The following is a 24,575-nucleotide window of genomic DNA, read 5'->3' as shown; positions in this document are numbered from 1 at the left end:
ATATATAACCGGCGGGCCATTAGTCCCGACCCGACCCGTGACAAGGCCGAGGGTTACCAACGGGCTATGCCACCCTTTTGAGTGAGCTTCAAATATACCTATAGTGATTAGCAGACTAGCATGACCGGCCCGTTATCGAAAACCTGGCCCTGCTTGTAGAGTATACAGCTTTTAAGCTGTGTTGAGCTAGTATATGTCCGCACGTGATCGGCTCAAACGGAACCCCCGCCCGATATAGACCGAAGTCGCCGATCACAGTCAGTCTTCACAGATAGGCCGATTTGCTCCAAACTATTAAAAATCCCAATCCCCTATCTTGTTTTTCTTGTCGATTTAAGCCCATTGCATCCTCGAGAATCATTGCTGCGACAAACCCATTTAGGTCGTTTCAAGATGGCCTCAAGCAACCCCTCATACCTCATTATCGGTGCTGGTGTCTTCGGTGTATCAACTGCCTATCATCTCATTCAAAAGTATCCTAATGCATCTGTGACACTAGTTGACCGAGATGCATACGATGCCGAGTCTCGTGTGGCTGCTTCATGGGATTGGAACAAGGTTGTTCGCGCCGACTATGACGACATGGTCTACTGCAGATTGGCTCTTGAAGCTCAGGATATTTTCAAGTCAGATCCTCTTTGGCAGCCACATTTCCATCAGACCGGCGTATACTGGGTGTGCCGGAGCGACTACGCGCAGAATGTCATTACCCACCATAAAGATCTCGGCCGCAACGAGGATATTATTGCCCTCCCTGTCGCCGAGGCTCGAAGACTTTACGGCGGAATTTTTGACAATGCTGATTACACAGGCGTTAAGGAGGTTCTCATTAACAGGGCTAGTGGCTGGGCCGCCGCTGGAGATGCCCTTCGAGCAGTTACGAAAAGGTGCCTTGAATTGGGTGTCGAGTACGTGACGGCAGATGTCTCCACTTTGGTGTTCGATGGTCGCGGCTCTTGCATTGGTCTCAAGACGAGATCTGGCGATGTCTTGTCTGCCACGCATGTTGTTGTTGCTGCTGGCGCTTTCACTCCCACATTGCTAGAATGGAGCGCTGCGACAAGCGGCAACCCCGGTCTCCGAGCTGAGGAGCGAATTTTGGCTGCCGGTATTACTACAGGAATGGCACAGCTCAATGAGCAGCAGTACAAAAAGTTCAAAGATATGCCTGTTGGATTCCAAGGATACACACCCCAAGAGGGTAAGATTTCTGAATAGATATGTGCGAATTCTGCTCACAGTAAACAGGAAAGCCCTTTATCGGTAGTCTACCCCCTACTAAGGATGGAGAACTTAAGTGGTGGGGATCAAAGATTTTCACAAACACTAGAGAGGTGTTGCCTGGGCGTTCCATATCATCTCCTCCACCCACGCACGACTACAATCAGTGGAAGGTTCCTGGGCCTCTCAAGCAGGACATTGTCGAGTCAAGGAACTTGTGGTATGGACCAGAGAGTGCGGACTGGGAAATGACCAAACACAGGATATGCTGGTCAGTACCTCTCTGTGGAATGACGATTGCAATTTAACACTCAAAAGGGACGCGTTCACGACTACCTCTGACTTTATCATTTCCCCTCACTCTGCTTCGAAGGGGCTCTACATTGCAACTTGCGGATCATTCCACGGTTACAAGTTCTTCCCTGTGCTTGGCAAGTATATCACACAAATGCTGGAGGGCGAGTTGTCACCGGAATTGGTGGAGAGATGGGCTTGGGATCGACAACGATCTGATTCTTCTCAAAACGTGGAGTATCCGAACTCTGAGATGAAGCATCTATTGGAGCCTGCAGCAAAGTTGTAGTGGAAACAGGATTGGATCTTCAGCTCGCGTTGGGCATGTCTAGCGCATTCACGTATTTTAAATTCATTAGCTTGAAAGTCTCAATGTAATTCCTTCATAACTAGGTCAGCCTAATTGGATTAAGCCAATGGACTCTTCTATCTATCAGACCCGACTATTAAATGAGATACAAGTATCAGTGGATGATCGCAGGAAATGGAACGGATAATACACTTAATGACGCCGGATGGCCGACTGAAAATGAACTGTTCTACGGAGTCCTGACTGTTAAAGTATGCCATTGGCTGACCATAAGTATTCTAGTGGAAGGAACGCGTTTGATTAACATGGTGCTAATTTCTATCAAGCAAAACCTCTTAAAGTGGAGATCGCCCTTAGCTCTCTCATGAATTCATATCCGCATACGCCAACTGCAGTTTCCTATCAAAAGTGCAGATGTTTGGATCCAGCTCTGCGCAGACATTCAGAGTATAAATCACACTGCTAAGGTTAGACGATATTCGCAACATGACCTTTCCTGTGGCATCTGGAGTCCACCGAGCAACCATAAGTTATCTGAAAAACGGCCATTGAAGGTGCACCTCCATGATTGAAGGATTTCTGGTATTGATTTCCCTGACCATTACCTGTATACCGTACAAGTGGAACAAGCCGTCTGTCTTGGCAAAAGAAAGCTTCACCGCGGACCCCCCAAGCGCGGAGCTCCGGTCATGAGACAGAGCCAGCCCTGACATATTGATTGTCATCTGATGATTGGGCGATTCCTGTTTGATGAGGCGCAATGGAGATCGGTTCCATGTAACTCCGGTGAACAAGCAGCTCCACGCCCTTCCAGGCAATCACCTCGGGGGCCATCTGATATTCTGGCATCTGACTGTCACTCCACCTCCCAGCTCGACACGGAAGCCTTTGTATTAGTCTAATCTATCGGACCTTATTCTCAAGGCTGTGGTGTTCATTGGTCCACATCGACAGTGTCCCATTCTCATGCGGGAGTTCCCCTCCCGCCCAAAGTGGAATATACTCGTAGACGTCTACCATCACACAGAAGTGAATAGAATTCGCGTGGTTGCGTAATTCATTGCTTCCACGAGTACTCGCTTGGGTATACTTCACCAGTTAGACTAATCTCTCCATATTTGCTGGAATGTCCGAGGTTTTCCCTAACCAATATCTCGGACCGAGGTTTGCAATCTTCATTGCAATTAATGAGTTTGGGATAGTATTCCCGTGCTGAGGCTTACACAAAATTAATGAAGCTGCACATAGTTTAGGGCATGCATTACTGCAGCTTTCAGGTTGCCATCAGACCTACCTACACGTAGAGATCAGTCATGTGGGCTGGCTCGCATGTCAACCAAGGTGACCCAAAGCGAACAGACCATGCGACTGAACGAATGATGCTATCAGCAAGAGATTAACGGATGAAAGTGGTGTAGTATCCTCTATGTTCTATGGCGGGATTTCAGGTTATGTGCTATCTTAGGGCGCGACGAAAGTCAACACAAAGCGCACAAAGCCGAAGGTGTAGAGAAGTAGGAGGATTGACTACATGAGGTAAAACTCCTAAGTAACACACTAGCTACTGTCATGCATGCGAAACTTGTCTTCGTGGTGCCACCTAGATTTCTTTGGCTCCTGATAATTCAAGATGCATAGTCCTCAAGTGCATTTGAGACATACGCTAAGTTCTGAATAACAGCCAGGCCATACTGCGCAATATCATTGGTCGCCAGCCATGCTGCCTCGTCGACAGCTGTCAGAACCGAACTTTCATTTACATGTGTAATATTCCACGGCGCGCTTGTCGTAAATCCATCACTGGAATAAAAGTCTTTCCATGCGCGCAACGCCAGGCTTGTGTTCTGTGTTTGATACGCCGCATACGCTGCTAGCCGTGAATGTGCCTGGTAAAGGCTCAGACTGCCAAACTTAACCCCGTAACGGGCCTCTTGCTCTGCTGCTGGCGCATGATAGTAATAGCAGTAGTCTATCCAGGCATCCTTGAATCCTATCGGAAGATCGTCACCTAGATAAGTGATTGCTTCCGACACAACTTCTGGTAGCCCAAAGACAGCAGATAGATGTGACACAGACACGTTTCCAAGGTTGTCTGGGTCTGCAGGGGGAGGTCCCAAAGTCCAGGTAACAGGGTCGTATAGCCCCGACCCGGTCACGAAACCGTTGGTCAGGTTCGCAATTCCCGAAAGTGTGTTGATCAGCTTCGTCTTGGCCTCTTCCCATCTGGAGCCGCGCCGTTCCCATTCCATCAACCACCCTGCAGCGAGACTCGACCAATCCGTCCCAAGACTGAAGGCAACCGTAGAGTTGGGGCTAGGTGTCCAGCCATCTGTTCGGACCTTCCTCTGTGGATCGAGAATGCCATATGTTTTATCTGTGTCCAACAACTCTTCTAGTAATTCTCCAATGCGTTCATCTCCGCCCGAGATGTAGTAGAAGTACTTCCGGTACTGTGGTTGGGAAATGCGGGCCTGCTTAGCGCTATCCCCCCAGTGCTGAACGCCATGACGTGTACCGAGCCCTTTCCAGTCGCCGATGTGGTACACATCTACTTCCCCCGTGTGTCGTGTCAGGGCCTCGGCGAACCTGTATGCACCTTCGTTGCCTGTGCGCAAGAAATACATCCAAAAGAAAAGGTCTGGAGAGAGCTCAGAGTTGTCCCAGGCGTATCCGCCGATATCGTACCGCCAGGTGTGTCGGTCAGTGTCATAGGTATGCATAAAATCTCCATAGTCTAAAAATCCATACCAACGACGCTGCTCAATCTGCCCTCGGTAGAAGTCAAGGATAAATCCGAGGTGATCTTCTAGGGCCTTTGCAGTATCCGTTGTGGTGCTAGGCAGGCCCCAGTATCCACCAACAGCTTGCGTCTCATGCATATATTCCGGTCCAGCTACCAGCACCGGAGGATTTTGAATGTGCGCTGCGAGGGAAGCGAGTTCCTCACTTGTCGGAGTCTTGTCGAATGCAAATAGATATACCTCGCTAGTTCGTGCGATTCCATAGGGGGTGTTGAAGCCGGATTCCCAGTCCTCGTAAGTGATTTCAAGAGCATCCAGTTGGTCCTCATAGTCATCCTCGTTCAGGCCGTCATGGTAGGGTCGGAGATCCAAGGGCTCAGCTGCAGGGCTGTATAACCAGAGTGTAATTTCGCCTGAATCAGATGCAGCGTTGGAAATATCTAGACCTGACGGATACCGTTTCCAGAAGTCGCGTAGTCCCACGGCCAGGCCTCCCTTTGTGGCACCGCCGAGATAGGCGAGACCTTCTGAGCGCGTCCCACTGGGAATTTTGACCCATGACTGGCCGGGCTTTGTCCGCTTCTTGAAGTTGAATCCATCCGCTGTCAGTTGGGTGAGGCTGTAATCTCCCCAGGTGGGAATCCACTTTAGACGAGTGGTCACACGGGTATCCCAAGTGTTGGTGTCTGGCAGTTGGCGGCCTTCGTACTGGGCCGTCTTAACCTCTTGACCAGGATCTCGGCGTAGCCCGGTGATACCCTGGACAGCCTCGTTGAAGATACCACCGTCTACGCCAGCGATTCTGACGTGTCTGTTATATTGCTCTTCGCCTTTCAACGGAATATCAAATCGAATTCCGATCCCAGTGATAAAATCACTTTCCGCTCCCCCATCGAAAACGATGCTATGCATCACCTTAACTGAGTCGGAGTTGGCATAGAGATAAAATCGGATAACGAATTGCAGCCACGGTTCGTGGTCGGCGCCACCTGTAACTTTGTGCTTGCCATGGACGGTTACTAGTGCCCTGGCAGAGGTTTGGTTCACGGTGACATTGTGGATGTCGCTGTCGAAGTTGAAATATTCAATTGACGCATTGCCCCGGCTGTCGGACCGGTCCGGCACCCAATTCTGAGATTGAAGAACAAGCCTTCCATTTTCGCCAGTCGTTTTCCCGTCTTTTGTCTTGATGGCGTCGACAATAATGCTTCCTGTCTTGAGAAAGGAAACACTAATCTTCCCTGTATTGACAGTTATCACGTTCCTCCGGTCTGTGACAACCAGGGAGCTGGTGCTATTACCGAGTGACGCAGATGTAGATTTGTCGGTACAGCCAGATGAAAATGCAGTGACAGTGTACTCATCATAAATCTGGTCTGATTGCCCTATGGCGTGGCCGGTCCATTTGAGCGAGCCATCAGCCCAGCGCCCGGTCGCCCATGACTGCAACTCTTCTGGATTCCCAGCATCGCCCACAATGCTGAACTTGGTATGCTCAGGCCAATATTTCCCTTGTGGCCAGGGCAGACCAAATGTCACGCCTTTGTTGTACGTTGGCTTCTCTCCGAGCCAATTGACTGTCGTAGATGACGAGGTGCAGTTCAATGCAGCCACAACGCATTGCCCAAGCGTGGCAAGCGCCAGGAGCTTGGCACCAAATTTCGGCATGATCTCACCACGGGGCAGAATCGAAAGCCCAAGTCTAACTTGGATCGAGATGCAGACTGCGTAGGGATTCCCGGGCTCTTAAATGCCCGCAATTTGTCGGAGCCATGAGCAAGCAAAGACCATCCTTGGCCTTTCCACTTGGTCACAAAAAAGGCGGACTAAATGACACCATCTGCATGGGAATTCCGACGACCCTTGGTGGAGGAAGGGAAATCATCAACGATTGGTGGTAAAAGTGAGGTGGAATTTGACCGAAAACAAATGCCCAGCGATTCCCCTTTCCCCGCACCGCTCGGGGTCAGGGGTATTGTATGCCGAACTGATGACAATCAAGACAATTATTGCTTGTTCGACCCGATGTCTCCCTTCAATGCAACGTCTTTCTCGCGGCTTTTGCGGCATAATCTTTCTAAGAGCTGCTTGGACCATCCGATGTTTGACATGTTATTTTCATGTCACTGCGGATAGTATCACTAGATATTGCCAACTGGCAATTACTATCAAGTGTTTATTGTGATAATGTTGTGTGGACTGTATGGACTATAGTAATCGACCGTTCCTTTTTTCCGTATATCGGAGTCCTTCCTCCTAGACCCTTACCATGGTTAGCCAAGGGGGACTTACTTTGCGTTTTAATGTGGAAAGAGTTAGGGAAAAACATTAGAAGTCCCAATGGCTCACTGTCAGAGTGAATCTCTCGTTAATATTTGGCGGTTAGTTACATATTCTTCCTCCCACCGATGTGATGTACAATTGTCGTTACCAGGCCGTTTCGTTCTCCTCCATGATTGTAGAAAATTTGCTTAGAACCTGCTTCAAAGCAGGTCGTCGAATTGGTTTGCTGGTTTTTGTCAGCCGCAGATCCGTGTATCGCGTTTTGATTGACTAACCTTATGAACATGTCCATGCCAGAGTCCATGCAGTCTTTGATGTTGCTTTCTTCCGCAAAGGCACTTAGTGCGATAATGGGTGCAGAATATCCCATCTGCCGTATCAGTCGCGTGCTTTCGAGTCCATCGAGAATAGGCATCTGGGTCAATTAGCATGGTTCATAAATAATTCAACGCAGTCATTCATACCTGAATGTCCATGAATATAAGGTCAAAGACTGCGCCTTTCTCCATGTTCGACTTGACGGTGTCATATGCCTCCTGGCCATCCTTCACAATTGTTACATCATAAACTTCCTCCAAGGCAAGCATGCTATTATCAGTCAGTACTTCCAGATATCAATGTTGGGGCTGACTGGTTTCAGCACGCACCGTCGAACGACTTCTTGATTAACAGTGTTGTCCTCGGCAACCAAAACACGAATCCTTTTTGATCCGTCGCCATTCTTTGCGGTAGTTTGATTTGACGGGAGGTTTGTTGATAGCGGCGGTGCAGGAGATGAAAGCACAGCCGGTGCGAAAAAAGGTTGACTTAGTCCGACCAGGCGTGGTTGGATCTCCGACTTCTCAAAGCCAGGTGCATGAGGTTCGTTCCGCACGGACCCATGATTGGAGGGTGTCCGCGCGGTGTTGGAAAAGTCTTCCAGAGACAGGACGCTGGAGGTCCGGGATCCTGGAATGCTTGATGTATGTGTGCTAGGGGCGAGCTCTCTCACAAATCCAAGGGGAATTTTGAGTGTGAAGAGAGATCCTTTGCCCTCCTCGCTATCAAGAAGAATAACACCACCCATGATGCGGGACAACTGAGCACAAATGCTCAAGCCCAGGCCAGTTCCTCCATACTTCCGATTCAATCCGAGATCGCCTTGAACAAAAGGATCAAATATACGTCGATGCAAATGTGCAGGAATGCCCGGTCCATTATCATGAACTTCAAATTCAAAATTCACCTGGCGGAGATTAGGTTGCATCATATTCTGGCCCTCGGATTGGGCATCATTTGCGTGAGTTCTAGGACCAATGGATGAGGTTGTACTCGAGGCCGTCGGGGACCGGAATCTTGAGTTACGTCGAGTTCGATCTTTGATAGTTACGGGAATCCCATCGCTGGGAGAGTCATCAATACAACGGATATGGACTTCCACTTTTCCATGCTCGGGCGTGAACTTGAGACTGTTGCTGACCAAATTGATGAGCACCTGAAGGATTCGATGCTGGTCACCCCATAGAACCATATCTGCGAGTCGGCCGGGTGCAGGCAGTCCGAAAGCTAGACTAGATTGTTCAAATGAGGTTTCACGGCAAACAGTGCCCTTAGGCTCGGTGATTCCACCAGAGACAAGGTTAACACTGAAGTCGATATGCTTCTCATGCACTTGATTCTGGAAGATAATGGACAATTGTGATCGGATGTCGGATAACTTAAATTCCTTTTCTTCAATCTGGATTGCTTGATCGATTTGATTTTTGCTGAAGGTGAGTAAATCATTCAAAAGGTGCAAAAGGAGATCCCCTGATTGATAGACCACCTGCAGAGACTTTTTGATTCGAGAAAGGTCCTCCTCGCCCATACACACTGCACACATGCCAAGGATTCCATTGAGAGGAGTCTTGAGCTCATGAGAAATGTTGGCGATGAACAACGTTTTGCTCTCGTTGGCTGTCTCTGCTGCCAGTTTGGCCTTTTCGAGCTCTCGGGTCCGCTCAGCCACTCGCTCTTCCAGTCGATTGTACTGAATTGTTAATTCGTCTGACATCTCGTTGAACGTTTTGGTAAGCTCTGTGAGTTCATCCGTCACACAATGGTTCCGTTCCTTGATCCTCCCAGGTATCTGAAACCTGCGAGGGTTTGGGGGGTTGCCAACGCTGGCGGAACTGTTCGGCCTCCTCAGGGGATTCCGGAGACGCTTCACCCACGTGGAGGGAGACCCCTTCTCGCTCATGTGTTCTTCGATTTGCTCAACCGGATCCATCAGTCCATCGTCCATGCCTGGATATGTTCTCTGTGGGCTGCGGGGAGCAGGCGGTGGCGCCATCTCAGGCTCGACCGACTTCTTCGCGGCCTCACGCAATCTTCGGATAGGAGCAACCGCCCAGTGAGTCAAGATAGGGACAACGAGGATAATTGCGCCAGCTGTACCAAACACGCACGCGAGGATAATCTTTCGTAGCCGAAGAATGGGAGCGAAGGATTCGGAGTGTGTTTTCTCTACAAGAAGAATCCACTGAGCAAGGCTATTTTGAGGACGCACCGCCCCTACCGCCACGTTGACTCCTCGCTCATTCTTAGTTGACAATTGGCTGATAGCTTTGCTCTCGTATGATTGTAACATGACCCTCAACGCTATGGGGTACGTGGAGAGTACAAATGGTGTATCGGTCGACATCCCATTGTGTCGGCTAACCTGGCTGGGCAGGGGGGAGGGCTCGAAAACGTAGTGGACCTGCGCTGCACCAAGTGCCGCCGCGTGAGGGGCAGATGTGACTGTTGCAGGTTGGGCACTGGCGACGAAGGTGTTTTCCGGTTGCAACGGCCCTAATAGAAGCACTTGTCCGGTATTCCCCAAACCATCCCGCGAGCTCACGACACTCTGTAGATTTGCGGCACTGGCGACGATACTGAGAAGGGTTAGCTTTCGTATGTTTGATTTCCGGTGGACCTTGCTTGTAGGAATACCCACGTCACAAATCCCAGAATATCAGTGTTGGAGGTGTTGTTGACGATCGGCAGAGTTAAGGAGATGAGTGAGAAGGAAGAATTAACTTTTAGGGGCCCAAGGAGCAATGCCGAGTCTAATCCAAGGATATAGTCGGAGAATGCATAGGCATTTGTTGACCCATTGTCGCCCGACGCGCCGTGGTAGGTAAGATTCGGATAGAGCGAGGGTGGGTAGCCTATCCCGTCATTGCCCAGCATCACAGAGCTCCCATTCGGATACGTATATGGAAGCGTGATGTCCGGGACTGTGTCACTCGTCACGTTGAGCAATGTCTCGCTGCCTCCTTGTCCATCTTTGGAATAGATGATGGCCTGGTAGAGGCTCAAGTATCCCCGACTTCCAAGCGCAGATTGGGCATCGGCGATCGAAGTCACCCAATTTGCGTCGGTGTTATTGCCCGCATAATAGCGTTTCAGGGCTGATTGGATCAGAATGCGGGTAGCGATGGTCTTGCAGGTGGTCTCGAGGAGGTCCAAATTGGAGGCAATCTGGCTAGCCTTGATGGTCGCAACGAGTTCGAGGCTTTGTGATCTACTCCAGAGTCAGACTCGTCAGAATATATGAAAGGGTGGTGCATACTGGACTCCCACCACAAATTCATAGGTGGTAAACCACTATGATTGTCAATTGGCTTTTTCCGATCACTGAAGGACGTGACACGATACCGTAGCAATCGCGAGCACAACAACGCCGAGGACAGCTGTCAGAAGCACTAGCAGCCCAAGCTGCACCGCAATTGGAATCCGCATCCGATCACAGCCATCAACTAGCAGAGCAGACCCAAGGACAGGCGATCGTAACGAGGGCAGACAAAGAGGTCTGACACAGCGCAAGATGCATACCTGATCTATGAGTCAACTTCATGAAACCGTGAATGTGTGTGACCTACATGAGATGAATAAATTTGCAAAGATGGAAGATGTCAAAAGGTAAGACATAAGGGGAGGGGGTGTGGAAGTAGTTTCCCAGTCTAGATGTGTCTAGATGCAAAGTGGCGGAGGTCCGAGGTTCACCAAATTCCAAATTGGCAGGTTTTGGTTTCGCAACGTTCAGGCGAAATTTGCCGACTACCTTTGCCATCCCATTGGTCTCGAAAATTGCCCCTTCTCTAACTTTTTTTGGTGAATACTTTCCTCAGGGGAAGTTAACTTATCAACCTTAAGTTCTTAATGTTAACTTAACGTTAAACGTCAATCTTCGGATGACTAATAAACTATATCTAACATAACGTCAGTACTAATGTTAGTATCTACCTACACATCCTTGCTGCCTACCCGGAGCTTACTTCCCGGGTTATTTTCTCATTTTCATTTTTATTTTCATTTCCTATGTTTAGTTGGTCTGGTATTCCACCCTATATAGCTTGTTTAATCCGTCTCTGGTTGTGGTGGTGTGTTCAACGTGGTGGTAGAAAACCTGATTGCAATCGCTTTTGCGGGTAGAGAGTGGATGAAAAGTGTTCTTGTTAAATCACATCAATGGCTAGCAGGTTTGGTCAATCTCTTGGCAACCCTATGGAAGGAATAATGTTGGTGATGATTCAGTACTCTCGATAATATATGATCCAGGCCTAATTGTGCCCAACTTGCCGGACTCGGATAAAACGAAAAGATGGATAATATGATTGTCACAAAATGATCACTGACATATGCGTGACTTTGTTAGATTCAAGTGCTGGCTAATTAAAAAGGAGTGTATTCGACAAGGTTCAAAAGTCAAGACGATAGATCTTAATGGTTCCCGCCCTCAAGGATCAGTCGGCTCTATACAGTGTAGAGATCACCATCACCGAGCTAGGCGAAGGTTCTATCCATTCGGCTGGAGGCTCTCATGGCCTTTACGAGGTGTACTTGCAGCCGTTGGGGTTGGATGTCTCCATAACACGAGCGGCAATGCTAACACAGTTCTCGTTGCCAGCGGGGTTATCAATACCAGCAGAGGCCCAGATGCTCCAGGCACCATCAATGCTGTTGGGGCAAGCGATCAAGTCCTTGCCAGAGAATTGCAGGTGGCCATCCTTCACTGCCCATCCCTTGCGCTGGGAGTTCTTGGGAGCGGGCTGAGCGCCGGTGGTGTATCCGATCTTGCCTTGACCTTTTCTTCAATTAGCTTTGTCGTGATTCATTGGGGAAGAGGGAAACCGTACCCATGCCGGAGGCGTCAACGTAGATCTCTTGAGGAGTGGCAGACTTGTCATAGAGGTAAAGGGCGCCGTCCTTGATATAGAAAGTGGCGTCCTGCTCCTTGGGACGGGCGCAGCTGGCGCCGGGATTGGCCAGACCAGCAAAGATGCTGCTCTGGGAGGCATCAAATGCAGCGTTCTGGACACCGCTACCAGAGTGAATGGCGATAACACCGAAGGTCTTGTTAGACTCGGCAGAGGGGGCGGCAGAGACAGCGGCGCTGACCGAGGCGGCGAGGACGACGTTCTTGAGCTGCATTTTGAAGGTGAAAGTGTGGATTTGCGAATAGACTTGTGAGAGGATGAGAGGATGAGATGAAGATGAGGATGGAATGCTTTTCCTGCAATTGGGCCTACCTTTATACCTGAAGCCTGGGGACGGCAAGACGGGTAATAGACGCCACTTCCGTGCCCGAGGTTGAACCCGAGGTTGATGTCTCACAAATGAGAGCTATTCATGGAGCCAAGTATCGGTGAAAACCGCAAAATGACATCAAATTGGACCCTTATATGGGGCAATTCTATGTTGGTCCAATGTCTCAACATTAGTGCCAGGCGATCTTCCCGCTCCCCTTTTTTTTTCTCATCACACTTTCTATCTTCAAGGGCATGTAACTAATAACGAATTGTCGCGATGCACCGCTTGAAAAGCGTTTCTTGCTGAAGAATACCACTTTACGTGAATAAGATCCTGAAGAAGATCCTGTCATTCCGTGCAGACCTTGAATGCCAAGCGCTCTCCACATGTTTCTCCGACTTACTCATAGCGTCCGAATCAAGCCCAATCATGTTCCAATATTGGATTATGAGACGCTATTAGCGGAGAAACAGGCAGACCTGTTTTGCTGCTCGGTCGCTTTACTTTTTGTGGCTCGAGTCCACTATCCCCAGGTGCCCAGTGGCGGATATCTAAAAATACGCGTTTTAGTGGCTAAGTCGCTGAGACATTCCGCACTTTATTTTTTGCTCAGTTTTGCAAATCGTCGAGTGATCTGCATCGCTATTGATTACTGTATTGTAGCTAATTTGGTCATGTGGTCTATGTGTTCTTGCTAGCTCCAAGCATAGGGATTCTTGCTTCGTATGCAAGAATTTTCCTGGTGTCCTGTCCGTTCTTACTACCTAAGGCCCTAAGTATTTTTACATAGGAATACTCGCCTAAAATAAAATGTGGTCAGTATCATTTGGTGTCTCTAGATAATTGTTTGGCTCCTTGCCTTTTGCAGGCCATGTGCGCCGTAGTTTAAGTGGGCAGTCTGCAATTATGGGTATATATAAGTAATAAAGCTGGGTAGATTGCAGGGGTTTCAGGGGATTTTGTGTCCTCGCATTTATTACTGCTCCAGCTTTCCATTTTCCCTTGTCGCCTGATAGGATGTCTATGTTCCACTGAATGCGAGACACGGGTGGTTTGGACAATAAAATATACAGTACATTTCGCATTGAGGGCTTGTCCTGTCTGCATCTCCACACCTTGCAGTTAGGGTATAAGATTACATCGTTCACTGTGCGTCCAATTGCTGATACTATCAATCTACCCATCCCGTGGGTTATTAGGATACCATGCCCACAGCAACTAGACGATCCGCATCCATTGCTGTTGGACACTTGCATCTCGAGGTGCTGTGAGTGGTAACAGATGTGATAATCGAATCAGCAGATCCCCTGAACTGGTCGTTTCTGCTGACCACGAACTTTGGCCTTCAAACAAAGATATGAATCTTGTATATCGACCTTAGGATAAGTTCGGCTGAAATATCTAAGCGATTGAATTTGTCAACCTTGATCATGGTCTTGGGGTGCCGTCAAGCTCTTCTTCTAAGACAGAGCCCTTTGTGGCACGACAACTCCATTCAGAAGACAATTTCCCTAATTGGAAGGTTTCTAGCCAGGCGCTAGATAGGGCAATCCCAGTTAAATGACGACCTAAAGTCATGCACCACGAAACGTAGAACAGTCTAACGGTTGGAAAGAAGAAAACGCTTTAAATCCCAGGGGTATACGTAGATTGTCGAGTTAAAAGCGTTGGCATAGGTGAAGTCTGTAAATGAGTTCTGCTGCGACTCGCTGATATATGTAAAGGCGGGCTTAATATATATATAACAGCTCGGTGCACAACATATATAGCTGCGTCAGCAAGGCTTGGGCTCTAGACCCAAAGGATTGATGTCTTTCTGTGGATTGTAAACATCACGGCGCGTAGATCAATGATATGTGCAAGACAAACCAGCGCCAATAGTGATGAAGTAGGGAATGATACAACTTGCTGTTCACAGAGCATGGCTGTCCTATCACGCTCTTCGCTAAGTGGCAGCAATCACCTGGGAGTCCACTGCTGCTTTCTGATGCTTTGGAGGGGGGGAAGCTTTTGACTCCACGTTCGGCGGGCATCATCAGGTATTAAAGGAGTGATGAACCACCACCTGATTTCTGAGCCACAGGTTCTATCACCAGGGACCACTTTTGAAGAATCGTAGTAGGCACCGAGCAATAATGCTATCATTTCCAGTGACCTCAAAGGGGCATTACGTATGGATGCAATGTTGATTTCACGTCGGGCCTTGGATTTGCGCTAAGTTCTTTCCAGATCACCAGAAATTCTGTAGGTGCAGTCGGAGGAAATTTATAAATTTAAAAATAAAATTGAGTTATCTAAATGTTAATAAATTGAACTATATATACAGGTTTCGCTTCTAGATCCATGCTTCCGTAGATGATGTATCGTGTAAATGCAATGCAACGCCTAAATCGTAGATTGCTAGGCCGCAAATCATAGTGCTGGCCCCAAAGCGAAGAGTGTTTCTATCTCAGACCAACCAGGGTTGATAGAAGCTCTGTGCAAGCACCAGCTTGAACACGCTCTTCTGTCTTGGGATTGCCAGTAACACAGGGCAAGTCTTACTCAGGAGCAGCACATGAGAAGACACCGCCAACTTCTCCCTTGGCGTATTTGATGACCTGTGGAAGTCGAGTTAGTAAAACAACCCTAATAAAAATACAACGGTAATGTAAGACTTACAATATCATCCACGCTGGAGTATGTTCCACCGACGAGAACCACCATACCGATGATGAAGATGAAGGCGTTGATAATAGCCAAGGCGATGTTCTTCGGCTCACTCCAGCTACCCTTCCGAAGAAGCAAGAACCACATCATGGCAGGGAAGTAGAAGGTGAATCCAGAGATGAAAAGGGCCGAGGAAATGGAGAGCAAATCATTGAAGAAGGGAATGACCTCAGCAATAATGAATGCTACGATGGTTGCGGCTGTAATCACCGCCAGCCATGTCAGCCATCCCATCTTCGTGTTAATAAAGCGAATCGGAGAGTTGGCGAAGATGCGACCGTGAACCAGGCGTCCGAAGACAACGGTGTTAATCGAACCACTGATGAAGATCACGGGAAGGGCAACACCGTATGCAACACGACTCAAAAGCGTTCCAGCCGAAGTGAGGGCGGGACTAGAGACGTCCTGGCCAACAAAGGCGTAGATCAGAGCACCGGTAATCGTGTAGATGAAAATCTCAGTGATGCCAAGCGCCCAGATGGACTTGACAAAGTCCCGTGGCGTGTGCATCTCATCCATGAAGGAGAACTGGCACATGGCGAAGCTGTATGCGAAAACGATGTTGGTGAGAGCGATAAAAGCTTCGGTAAAGGTGACGCCCTCTTTAGGCCAGGCCGACCATTCGACCCCACTGAGTCCGCCGGGGGAATCTCCTGCTTTTATGCCAGTTCCGATGATCGTGATTCCAATGGCGAGGACGATTGAGGCGAAATCGACGTAGCCTAGAATGGCAACCTCGGTGAAACTGGGAGGAATGGCAAGCAACAGCAGAATGATTGCCGAGACAACAGCGAAGACAATTGAGCAAACGCCACTCTTTGTGATGTCCATGAATGCAATGGTTCCGGTCAAACAGTGCGAGGCCGTAAGGAAGATCAGCTGGAGACCCAGCATGGCGTTGACGAGCTCGTATCCGAAACGTCCGCATCCCAACCGACGGCCGAGCAACCGACCTGCATCGGCATAGGTTGCCACCTCGGGGAAGGCCAACTTGACCATTCCCACAATGTAACTGGTATAGATGGCGATGAGGCCGATACCCACACAGCAAATCACACCTGCCACCATGCCCAGCGTCGCAAAGGTAGAAGGAATCGACAAACTACCCAGCGCAATAGCCTCGACGATGAGCACAATGGTGAGGCGCTTCCAGCCGAGACGGCTAAACTTGTTGATGCCGTGGTCGTAGATATTCCTTTCTGCTTCACTCATCTCCCCCACCATGTCCCCTTCAAAAGGCGGCGGCGGGGAGTACGGGGCCTTTTCGCCTTCAGCTCCCATCACCTTGTCGGTTTCATGGTCGTTTGAGATGTTGTCGATGCCCATGATGGTGGTGGTGTACTAAACCAAGGGGAGAGGGAAGAGGGTAGAGGGGGGGCTATAAGAAGGGAAATTTCACAAGTTCTCGAATGCGGCGCTATCGGGAGGCAAAATTGCAGATTTCGTTGACTAAGGGAATTTCGAGAACGCTGCTTGGCCGGTCCACCACGTGGAGTACGACGCTGCTCCACCGAGAGATCGTCTATCCAACGAGGGCGCCGAATGCAGGTTGGGATCGTTCCACACGGGGGGCACTAGGCGAAACTCAGCCCGCGCCCCGTTGATAGAGTCGATAAGAAGGTTCGAGGTTAGGTAAAAGAAATGCAACATCGAGTGGCATTGGATGTCGAACGCTTGGGGACCGGTTTGGAGGGTATGTCACTATGGAGTCTCCCCGCGTTTGAATACGCGGGGAACGTGGAAACCGACGAGAGTCTTCATATTCAATGTGTATATATGTAAATATAACTGATCATAATAGAGATATTGTAGATAAAAAGAAGTTTTTCTTAGTCGCGCCACGATCTTCGGATGATTGCCGGGAAGAGAAAATAATCCAATGAGGGTTGGGCTGGGCGGAAACAAGATTTTGCCCATCACGTGAGTGCCGCAACCAGATATCTTTCGTATAACGTTACTCCAATCTTTCCATCTTTTTCCATGCAAGGGGGCTGATCGTTGGGCAGCTGGGTTTCTCCGATTCTCGCTCATTGCCTTACTTTCAACCTACCGAGTACAATCCTCTCTCCCCAGAAACTCACTCTTGGGGTAAAGGACCTGGAGTGGTGGAGCGCCACCAACGCCATTAGGTTTAGCCGTGCCGGCCGGGGAAAATAGCGCAAAATAACCATGGCATGATTCGCTGTGCCGTCCGAGACTTGCGGGTAGCCCTGTCTGGCTACGCTGAATAACATGGCTATAATTGCCTCGAAAACCCTCCTCCAACTGCCCCAGACTCCGTCCGGGGTCTTTGTACGTAATAAACCCCCATTCCCCGACTTCCATAGATGCAGAGATGCAGAGTACACTTGCACATCTTCATGTTTGGAAACACTATTCAGCCCGGGGACTCCACTCAATCTCACCATGCGGCATTTTTTTGTCGTGCGTTATCTTCGGGTGATTATTGTCGTCGTGTACGCCAGCCGCATGCCTGACCGTTCCATATTTCGCGCACTCCCACTTCCGACTCTGGTGATAGTGGTTTCCAGGTGGAGCCCCAGTTGCTGTACGTCCCTTAGCCGCGCCTCAATGAATGCCAGCTGTACTCCCCGGCCACGGTATTCGGGCAATGTACTATCCAGGTAGAGGTGAGCTGTCTTTCCCATACGTGTTTGCATAATCGCAAGAGCAGTGGTTGCCGGCTATCCGATTGTCGATTTTGGCCAAATACAGACGCGTGTCCTCCTTTGTTGTCACGATCCTCGTAAGTGCATCAAGTAGTTCCCGCGAACGCCCGTTGTCCTGGAATCCAGCAATGGAAGCTTCGAGACCCTCTTCCGTCTCATTCCGTGCTGCTTCGGCGACGATCACTCGGTTGGTAATCCCTGTTTTGCTCTCTTCGTTCCCTCTGCCATCGAGGAAGGCTGTTTCTGTACCGAGGACAATTTTCCTTGTATAATCACTGGACGACAGGACTTGGATAGCAGATGAATGCGCGAGTGGGCTCAGATGCACCTCACATGCAAGTCCCACCCCTGCCAACACGGTCTCCAGCTGCTTCAGATCTGCTTCCAACCCTCGGTCTCGCCTCCAAACACCAACGGCTCAGTTCAACTTTCACTGGAATAGTTCCAATGTCCGGGTGACGACGCTTCCGCTTGGGACCGCTTGGACAGTAGTTTCATCCGGGAAGAGCTGCCGACAAGTTTCGGCTTGCCGACGGATGTGAATCGCTTCTGTCTCTTCACATTGCTGTGTTGGAGTGATGACCATGTTGAAGAGTCGGGTGTGTCTCGATCGGCCAAAAGTTGGTTAACAAGAGAAAAGTGAAACAAGGTCTTCCAGCAATGGTAATATTGTGCCAGTTGGGCAGATATGTGTCTATGCCCCAGGGCAGGTGGGCAAGTCGACCTCTTGACTCATGACCTCAGTCACATGAGGCAACTAGTCCTGTTGGAAGTTCAGGAAACAAGATATAATTTTCTTCTATTCTGTCTAGAGGTGCAATTGACAAATCAGAACACCAGCAAGTCTCGGGTTCTGTCAATGCATATCCCAATCTCGACGCGAGACCAATCCCTCGGAGAACCCGGACTAGCATTCCTGCTTCAAACACTCGGCTATGGATTGTCCAACGTACTCTACATTTCCATCGTTGAGACCGGCAATGGAGATCCTAGAGTTGTCTGCCATATAGATGTGATATTGCTCTGTGGTCCTCAGAGTGTCAGCATACGAGCATCATCGATTTTAAGGAGAGAACGAACCGCGCAGTCGAAGGACGACACTGGGGGACAGTCCCAAGAAACCAAACATCCCAGATTGGCGAATTAGATGCTCCCAGGACCCCGGTGCGCCTGGCCATGTTAGCGTGATTGCTTACTTTATTCCAGGAGACTTACCCGTTGCCACCAACTTATCATACAGTGCCTTTCTCATAGATCGAATGCGGTCACTCATGGTGATCAGATCGTCATACCAAGCCTGCCGCAGGGTAGTACTAGATAATATGGTGTTCGCGATCTTCGCGCCATAAGCCGGTGGATTTGAAACTTCGGATCGCTGAAGCATTTCGAGCATTGATTGAGTGTTCACGGCCGCTTGCTCGGTATTTGTCGCGAGCAAGAAACAACCAACTCGCTCCCCTAATAGATGTTGTAAGATTTCATTCTGTACGTCGGGCTCGGGTTCCTACCATAGAGACCCATATTCTTCGCAAAGGACAGACAAACTCCAGCTTCTAATCCTGTTTTCTCAATGAACCATCGGATGGCAAAAGCATCGCTGTCGACATTGCCCGAGTTGAAGCCGAGATAGGCAGCGTCAAACAGAGGGAACAGCTGTCTTTCTTTGAATAGGCGCGCAAGCTCTCGCCATTGCTCCTTGCTCGGGTCACACCCGGTCGGGTTATGAGCGCACGCATGAATAATAACCACAGAGTTCGGTTCAGCCGATTTCAATGTCGCATAATAGGAATCAATATCCACGTCTCTAGTCTCGGGGCTGTAGTATCTAAAACTTTCGCATTGGAATCCAAGTGATGAGAACACCTGGTGGTGGTTAGACCAGGTCGGCTCAGGGACGTATATCTTTGGCAAAGGTGTCTTGCATGCTCGTAGCAATAGCCCAGCAAGATGCAGTGCTCCAGTGCCGGAGAGACTTTGGCACGTAGCGAGCTGTTCTGGATTAGCCCCTTGCTGCGGAAATGGCGGGTTGTGCATACTTGCTTCTGTTTCTTTGCGAACAGCTCATCGCCCAATGCCAGTCTCGCAGCCTCTTTGCGAAACTCTGTCAGACCGACAATTGGAAGATACTCGTGGGCCAGCCCCTGCGATGATAATAGCTCTCGGCTTTTATTAACCGAGGGAAGAACCCATGGACTTCCATTCTTGTCTCGGTATGTTCCTTGGCCTAGATTGACCTTATAAGGAGACGTATCTGCGAGATACTGAGCCGTCAAAGCAAAGATCGCATCGGGCGGGATAAAGCGAGCCCGGTCAAACCACGATTGCGTGAGGGTTTGTGTTTCAGTGGCCATTTTGCAAATGTTCCTCGAAGTGGAAGTTGGGCGAAGCAAGGGCATTTTAAGATGAAGCCGTTAGGATGAAGGAGATCCCGGGTCGCAGGCCGAGTTGCTTTCTCCTCGTCATTTCCCCTCATCCTTTTCTGCCCTCGGAAGAGAAACCGAACAAATATCAGATGAGCAGTGTTGATGATCGGGTTGATGGCCCGAAGGTGGACTTCTAAGTAAGTGTGGGGTGCTTCGGTATTGGCATCCGACTACTTGCCCCTCATCGATGTTTATAAGTAAAAGAGTCAGGGAGTTGGGGAGTCAGAGTCAGAGTCAGAGTCGAAATTCTCACCATTACATATCTTCATACTTCCATCATGGGTGCTCACTCTGTTGCCTCTCAGCCTCATGTACCCTCGTCCGGGGTCTGGTGTCCTGCAGTCACCTTCTTCCACCACGGCACCGACTCACTAGATCTAAAATCTCAATCCAAGTACTTCGACTATCTGTCCACAACTGGGTTGACGGGTCTGGTGATCTTGGGCACCAACTCGGAAGCTTTCCTCCTCACTCGCGAAGAGCGATCTCAGTTGATTGCGACAGCGCGTGCAGCCGTGGGCCCTGATTTCCCGCTGATGGCCGGGGTTGGTGCACACTCGACCAAACAAACCCTGGAACTCGCCCAGGATGCTGCCGCTGCTGGCGCCAACTATCTGTTGGTCCTCCCTCCGGCGTACTTCGGCAAAGCAACAAACATGAATGTGGTCAAGCGCTTCTTTTCCGAAGTGGCCGCAAAGGCGCCTCTCCCTGTGGTGATCTACAATTTCCCCGGCGTCTGTAATGGAGTCGACATCGACTCTGAGACCATTGCCGCTATTGTGCAAGAGTCGGCGTCATCCCACCCAAGTGGACAGTCCAACGTGGTCGGCGTCAAGCTTACTTGTGGATCTGTCGGAAAGATTACTCGACTGGCAGCGACATTTGCGCCCGGCACCTTTGCGACCTTTGGTGGGCAGTCCGACTTCTTGATTGGAGGACTTGCTGCAGGAAGCGCTGGGTGCATCGCAGCTTTCGCCAATGTCTTCCCCAAAACCGCAGCTCGGATCTATGCATTGTACCAAGAGGGACAGGTGGATGAGGCTATGAAGCTACAAAGAAAGGCAGCCCTCGCAGAAAGCCCTATCAAGAGCGGAATTGCATCCACTAAGCATGCGGTAGCATGCTATTCAGCCCAACTCGCAGGGATCCAGGATGCGGCGACAAACCTGGGCCCCCGACACCCTTACGAAGAGGTGGGTGAGGGTGCCAAAACGGCGATCCGAACTGTGATGGCAGAAGTCGGTGAGATTGAGAAGAGTCTGTAGGAAGAACTTATAGTATATAAATCTAGAAATAGACATTAAGTACAACAGATCTCATTCATGTTACCCTAGCAACTATAATCTCACTATAGATTGTTTAGATCAATTCTGAACCAACTTCAGCCTCAGCTCAGATATTGATTCTGTTGAAGAACACAAAATGGGCTTTTCTGGCCCCTGAGGCCGTTTGCTCCCTCCGGTCTCTATCGGGGCTTCTCTCGTTACAACGGCTAAAAGCAGCGTTAAATCATATCCATGCATCGTGACTCTTATCAACCAAATAAGGATTGTGGTATACAGCCAACTTTGTGTAAGAGGTTGTCTTGTATCGCCTCGAACAAAGATGTATCGGAGGTCCACGAATGCGCGTTCCAGGCTCAGAGTAGGCATATCTGCCAAGATGCGCTGCTATGTTGAGGGTTTGGATAATTATGCAAAGCAAATAGAAATACATGTACTCTGTCGCAATAGAAGCCAGTTATTGTACATGTATAAAAACAAATGAACCTCGGCTAAAACTCTTCCACCAATTAGGCCCATCGGCGAGGCCGAGAGATTACTGATCGGGCCGAGTGTGTGGGCCGAGTGTCGGGACCTAAGCTGAACAGCCAATAGATGAGGCTGTTCAGCTCTTTTTTTGGCGATTTTTTCTTTTTCTTGATAGCAAAATACTGCTTGATGGGTCCACTTCTTATATCTCACCACCCTAATGCAGCAGTGTCTCCGGGCTGATACTTGGTGGATCATACTATGGAGTACGTTATTATAACACAAAATTAGGACTCTCTGCCGAGGTCTAGGACTTTTCTCTCTTTTTAAAAAATCTCTTGAGCCCCTCGTTTTAACAAGCTCACTCAGCTATACAGCTATACAGCTGTCGATCATGGCCTCAGAGATGCCCTTGGCCAAGAACCTGCAGCTCCCGCAGAAGGTTCCTTTCTGGCGACTTGTTACCGACCCCGGCGTGATCACCCAAGATGTGGCAGACTATCTTTACGCCGGATCAGGAACTGAAGATGATCCATATGTGGTTCAGTGGCTTCCTAACGATTTTCGAAATCCTCTCCAGCTGAAGCCCGCTTTGAAATGGCTCATCACTGTCGTCGCCGCCCTCGAGACACTAGTTGTCGCTCTAGTCTCGTCGGCATACACCGGAGGCATTATTCAAATCGAAGAACAATTCGGAGCGACAACGGAGGTTGCGACTTTGGGTGTATCACTCTACGTGCTCGGATTCGCCTTGGGTCCCCTCCTGTGGGCTCCCATGAGCGAGCTTTTCGGCCGTCAATCTGTCTTCATTACCACGTACTGCGGGCTGACTATCTTTTGTGCTGCCTGTATTGGCGCGAAGAACATTGAGAGTCTGCTGGTCTTCCGGTTCTTAGCCGGTGCTTTTGGTTCCTCGCCTTTCACCAACTCTGGGGGTGTCATTGCCGACATGTTTATGGCCCGCGAGCGAGGTCTGGCTCTGTCGGCATTTGCATTAGCACCCTTCCTCGGACCCGTCATCGGACCTATCGCCGGTGGATTCCTCGGTATGGCCGCCGGATGGAAATGGGTCATGGGCCTGTTGACTATCCTCTGTGGTGTGATGTGGTTCTTGGGAGCCGCATTGAAGCCCGAGACTTATGCCCCCGTTCTCCTACGTCAGCGCGCGAAAACTCTCTCTAAACTGACCGGCCAGGTTTACTACAGCAAACTGGACATTGATCAGGGACGTGTCACTCTCAAGGCTGCCATGAAGACTTCTCTCTCGCGGCCTTTTATCCTTCTGTTCCGCGAACCTATCGTTTTGCTGCTCTCAATTTACCTTGCTATCATCTACGGAACCCTCTACATGCTTTTCGGTGCATTCCCAATTGTGTATGAGCTTCATCGTGGATGGAACCAAGGTGTTGCTGGTCTCGCCTTCCTTGGTGTTATGGTGGGTATGCTATGTGCTATCGCCTATTCAATTCCTGAAAATTCGCGCTATATCAAACTCCTCGATAAAGAGGGAGGTTACGCACCTCCGGAGGCCCGTCTTCCGCCGTGTATGTTGGCCTCGCTTGCCCTTCCGATTGGACTCTTTTGGTTTGCGTGGACCAATTCTCCCTCAGTCCATTGGCTTGCGAGCATTGCTGCTGGGGTTCCATTTGGATTCGGAATGGTGCTCGTCTTCCTCAGCGTCTTTAACTATTTGATTGATGCCTACACCATCTTTGCAGCTTCTGTCTTGGCTGCCAACTCCCTCCTCCGGTCCATGTTCGGCTTCGCATTCCCGCTATTCACCTCATACATGTTTAAGAACCTGGGAATCCACTGGGCGTCTTGTATTCCGGCCTTCCTGGCCCTTGCGTGCGTGCCGTTCCCCTTCTTGCTTTACAAGTATGGTCTTTCCATTCGAAAGCATTGCAAATACTCTGCCGAGTCCGAGGCCTTTGTTCAGGGCATCCTCCAGGGCATGCAAAAGGTCACAGAGGAGACTTCCGACAAGGAGGGACCCGAAATTTACCACCCCCGAGAGCACGAAGCGGCTTCGATTTCCCAGGCAAAGGAACAGATTTCAGCAGATGTCCAGTCTGTTCACCGCACACTCTCACGCACATCCACCCACACTATACATGCACACCGGGTCCCTACGTACGAGGCCAATCCTTATAACATTGACCGCGTGCATACCCGGGAATCATTCAAATAATTCCGAGGATATATTGGGAAGAAGGACACTGGCGTTTTGGGGGACATTTAAGTATAAAATATGGGCGATGTGACATGTCTCTTTGCTGCATTGGCTTGGGTTGCATATATAGATAGCGTTGGCTAATAATTATAATTGGTTTCCATATTCAGGGATTCAACTGGAAATGTGCAAGCACTTCTTTAGTGCTGTAGTTCTGCCAACGTTAGACTGGATAATTGGCCTCAGCAGTCTATTAATAGCTGGTACAGGCGAGGAAAGGAGATATACCTCTTGACAGCTGCTACTATACGCATCTTATTGGTCAATATAAAGAGGCTAGTCAGTTGTGGCCATCCGATTGTGGCGCTGTAAAGCTGCAGAACAATGTCATCGGATGGGCATTATCTCGAGTTACAAGTCGGCTTTGCATATCTCTTCAATCCGCTTTCATCAATCTGTCAGTGCG

The 24,575-nt window shown here is 49.5% G+C and overlaps 8 protein-coding genes across 8 annotated transcripts; 3 read left to right on the top strand and 5 right to left on the bottom strand.

Annotated features, from left to right (window-relative positions):
* Positions 1 to 393: 393 nt before the first annotated feature.
* PENARI_c021G01826 (NAD(P)/FAD-dependent oxidoreductase) lies at positions 394 to 1,218 on the top strand (the record flags this gene model as incomplete). The annotated part of the gene is made up of 1 exon (XM_022635163.1): positions 394 to 1,218. The coding sequence occupies one exon, from the start codon at positions 394 to 396 to the stop codon at positions 1,216 to 1,218; it is 825 nt and encodes a 274-aa protein (XP_022484905.1).
* Positions 1,219 to 3,450: 2,232 nt separating this feature from the next.
* PENARI_c021G04017 (polysaccharide lyase family 26 protein) lies at positions 3,451 to 6,234 on the bottom strand (the record flags this gene model as incomplete). Its single annotated transcript, XM_022635183.1, has 1 exon — positions 3,451 to 6,234. The coding sequence occupies one exon, from the start codon at positions 6,232 to 6,234 to the stop codon at positions 3,451 to 3,453; it is 2,784 nt and encodes a 927-aa protein (XP_022484998.1).
* A 759-nt stretch (positions 6,235 to 6,993) lies between these two features.
* tcsB (putative sensor histidine kinase/response regulator TcsB/Sln1) lies at positions 6,994 to 10,782 on the bottom strand (the record flags this gene model as incomplete). The annotated part of the gene is made up of 8 exons (XM_022635254.1): positions 6,994 to 7,075; positions 7,125 to 7,264; positions 7,314 to 7,437; positions 7,497 to 9,743; positions 9,806 to 10,375; positions 10,424 to 10,458; positions 10,510 to 10,544; positions 10,734 to 10,782. The coding sequence occupies 8 exons, from the start codon at positions 10,780 to 10,782 to the stop codon at positions 6,994 to 6,996; spliced, it is 3,282 nt and encodes a 1,093-aa protein (XP_022484895.1).
* An 899-nt stretch (positions 10,783 to 11,681) lies between these two features.
* Positions 11,682 to 12,285, bottom strand: PENARI_c021G03662 (uncharacterized protein; the record flags this gene model as incomplete). Its single annotated transcript, XM_022635179.1, has 2 exons — positions 11,682 to 11,938; positions 11,991 to 12,285. 2 exons carry the CDS (start codon positions 12,283 to 12,285, stop codon positions 11,682 to 11,684), a joined length of 552 nt encoding a protein of 183 aa, XP_022485004.1.
* A 2,639-nt stretch (positions 12,286 to 14,924) lies between these two features.
* On the bottom strand, positions 14,925 to 16,419 carry PENARI_c021G11401 (uncharacterized protein; the record flags this gene model as incomplete). Its single annotated transcript, XM_022635279.1, has 2 exons — positions 14,925 to 14,984; positions 15,046 to 16,419. The coding sequence occupies 2 exons, from the start codon at positions 16,417 to 16,419 to the stop codon at positions 14,925 to 14,927; spliced, it is 1,434 nt and encodes a 477-aa protein (XP_022484908.1).
* A 1,117-nt stretch (positions 16,420 to 17,536) lies between these two features.
* Positions 17,537 to 20,113, bottom strand: PENARI_c021G04892 (uncharacterized protein; the record flags this gene model as incomplete). The annotated part of the gene is made up of 7 exons (XM_022635195.1): positions 17,537 to 17,639; positions 17,744 to 18,037; positions 18,716 to 18,785; positions 18,843 to 18,932; positions 18,978 to 19,220; positions 19,271 to 19,751; positions 19,799 to 20,113. The coding sequence occupies 7 exons, from the start codon at positions 20,111 to 20,113 to the stop codon at positions 17,537 to 17,539; spliced, it is 1,596 nt and encodes a 531-aa protein (XP_022484973.1).
* Positions 20,114 to 20,463: 350 nt separating this feature from the next.
* PENARI_c021G07088 (dihydrodipicolinate synthase family protein) lies at positions 20,464 to 21,450 on the top strand (the record flags this gene model as incomplete). The annotated part of the gene is made up of 1 exon (XM_022635225.1): positions 20,464 to 21,450. One exon carries the CDS (start codon positions 20,464 to 20,466, stop codon positions 21,448 to 21,450), a length of 987 nt encoding a protein of 328 aa, XP_022484984.1.
* Positions 21,451 to 22,330: 880 nt separating this feature from the next.
* On the top strand, positions 22,331 to 24,127 carry PENARI_c021G00118 (MFS transporter; the record flags this gene model as incomplete). The annotated part of the gene is made up of 1 exon (XM_022635136.1): positions 22,331 to 24,127. One exon carries the CDS (start codon positions 22,331 to 22,333, stop codon positions 24,125 to 24,127), a length of 1,797 nt encoding a protein of 598 aa, XP_022484921.1.
* Positions 24,128 to 24,575: the final 448 nt, after the last annotated feature.

This window comes from Penicillium arizonense (genome assembly GCF_001773325.1).
Source record: "Penicillium arizonense strain CBS 141311 chromosome Unknown PENARI_contig021, whole genome shotgun sequence".
In the NCBI taxonomy this organism is placed as follows: Eukaryota; Fungi; Ascomycota; class Eurotiomycetes; order Eurotiales; family Aspergillaceae; genus Penicillium; species Penicillium arizonense.
Note: the sequence above shows the minus strand (reverse complement) of the source record. Positions and strands in the feature narration are given on the sequence as shown.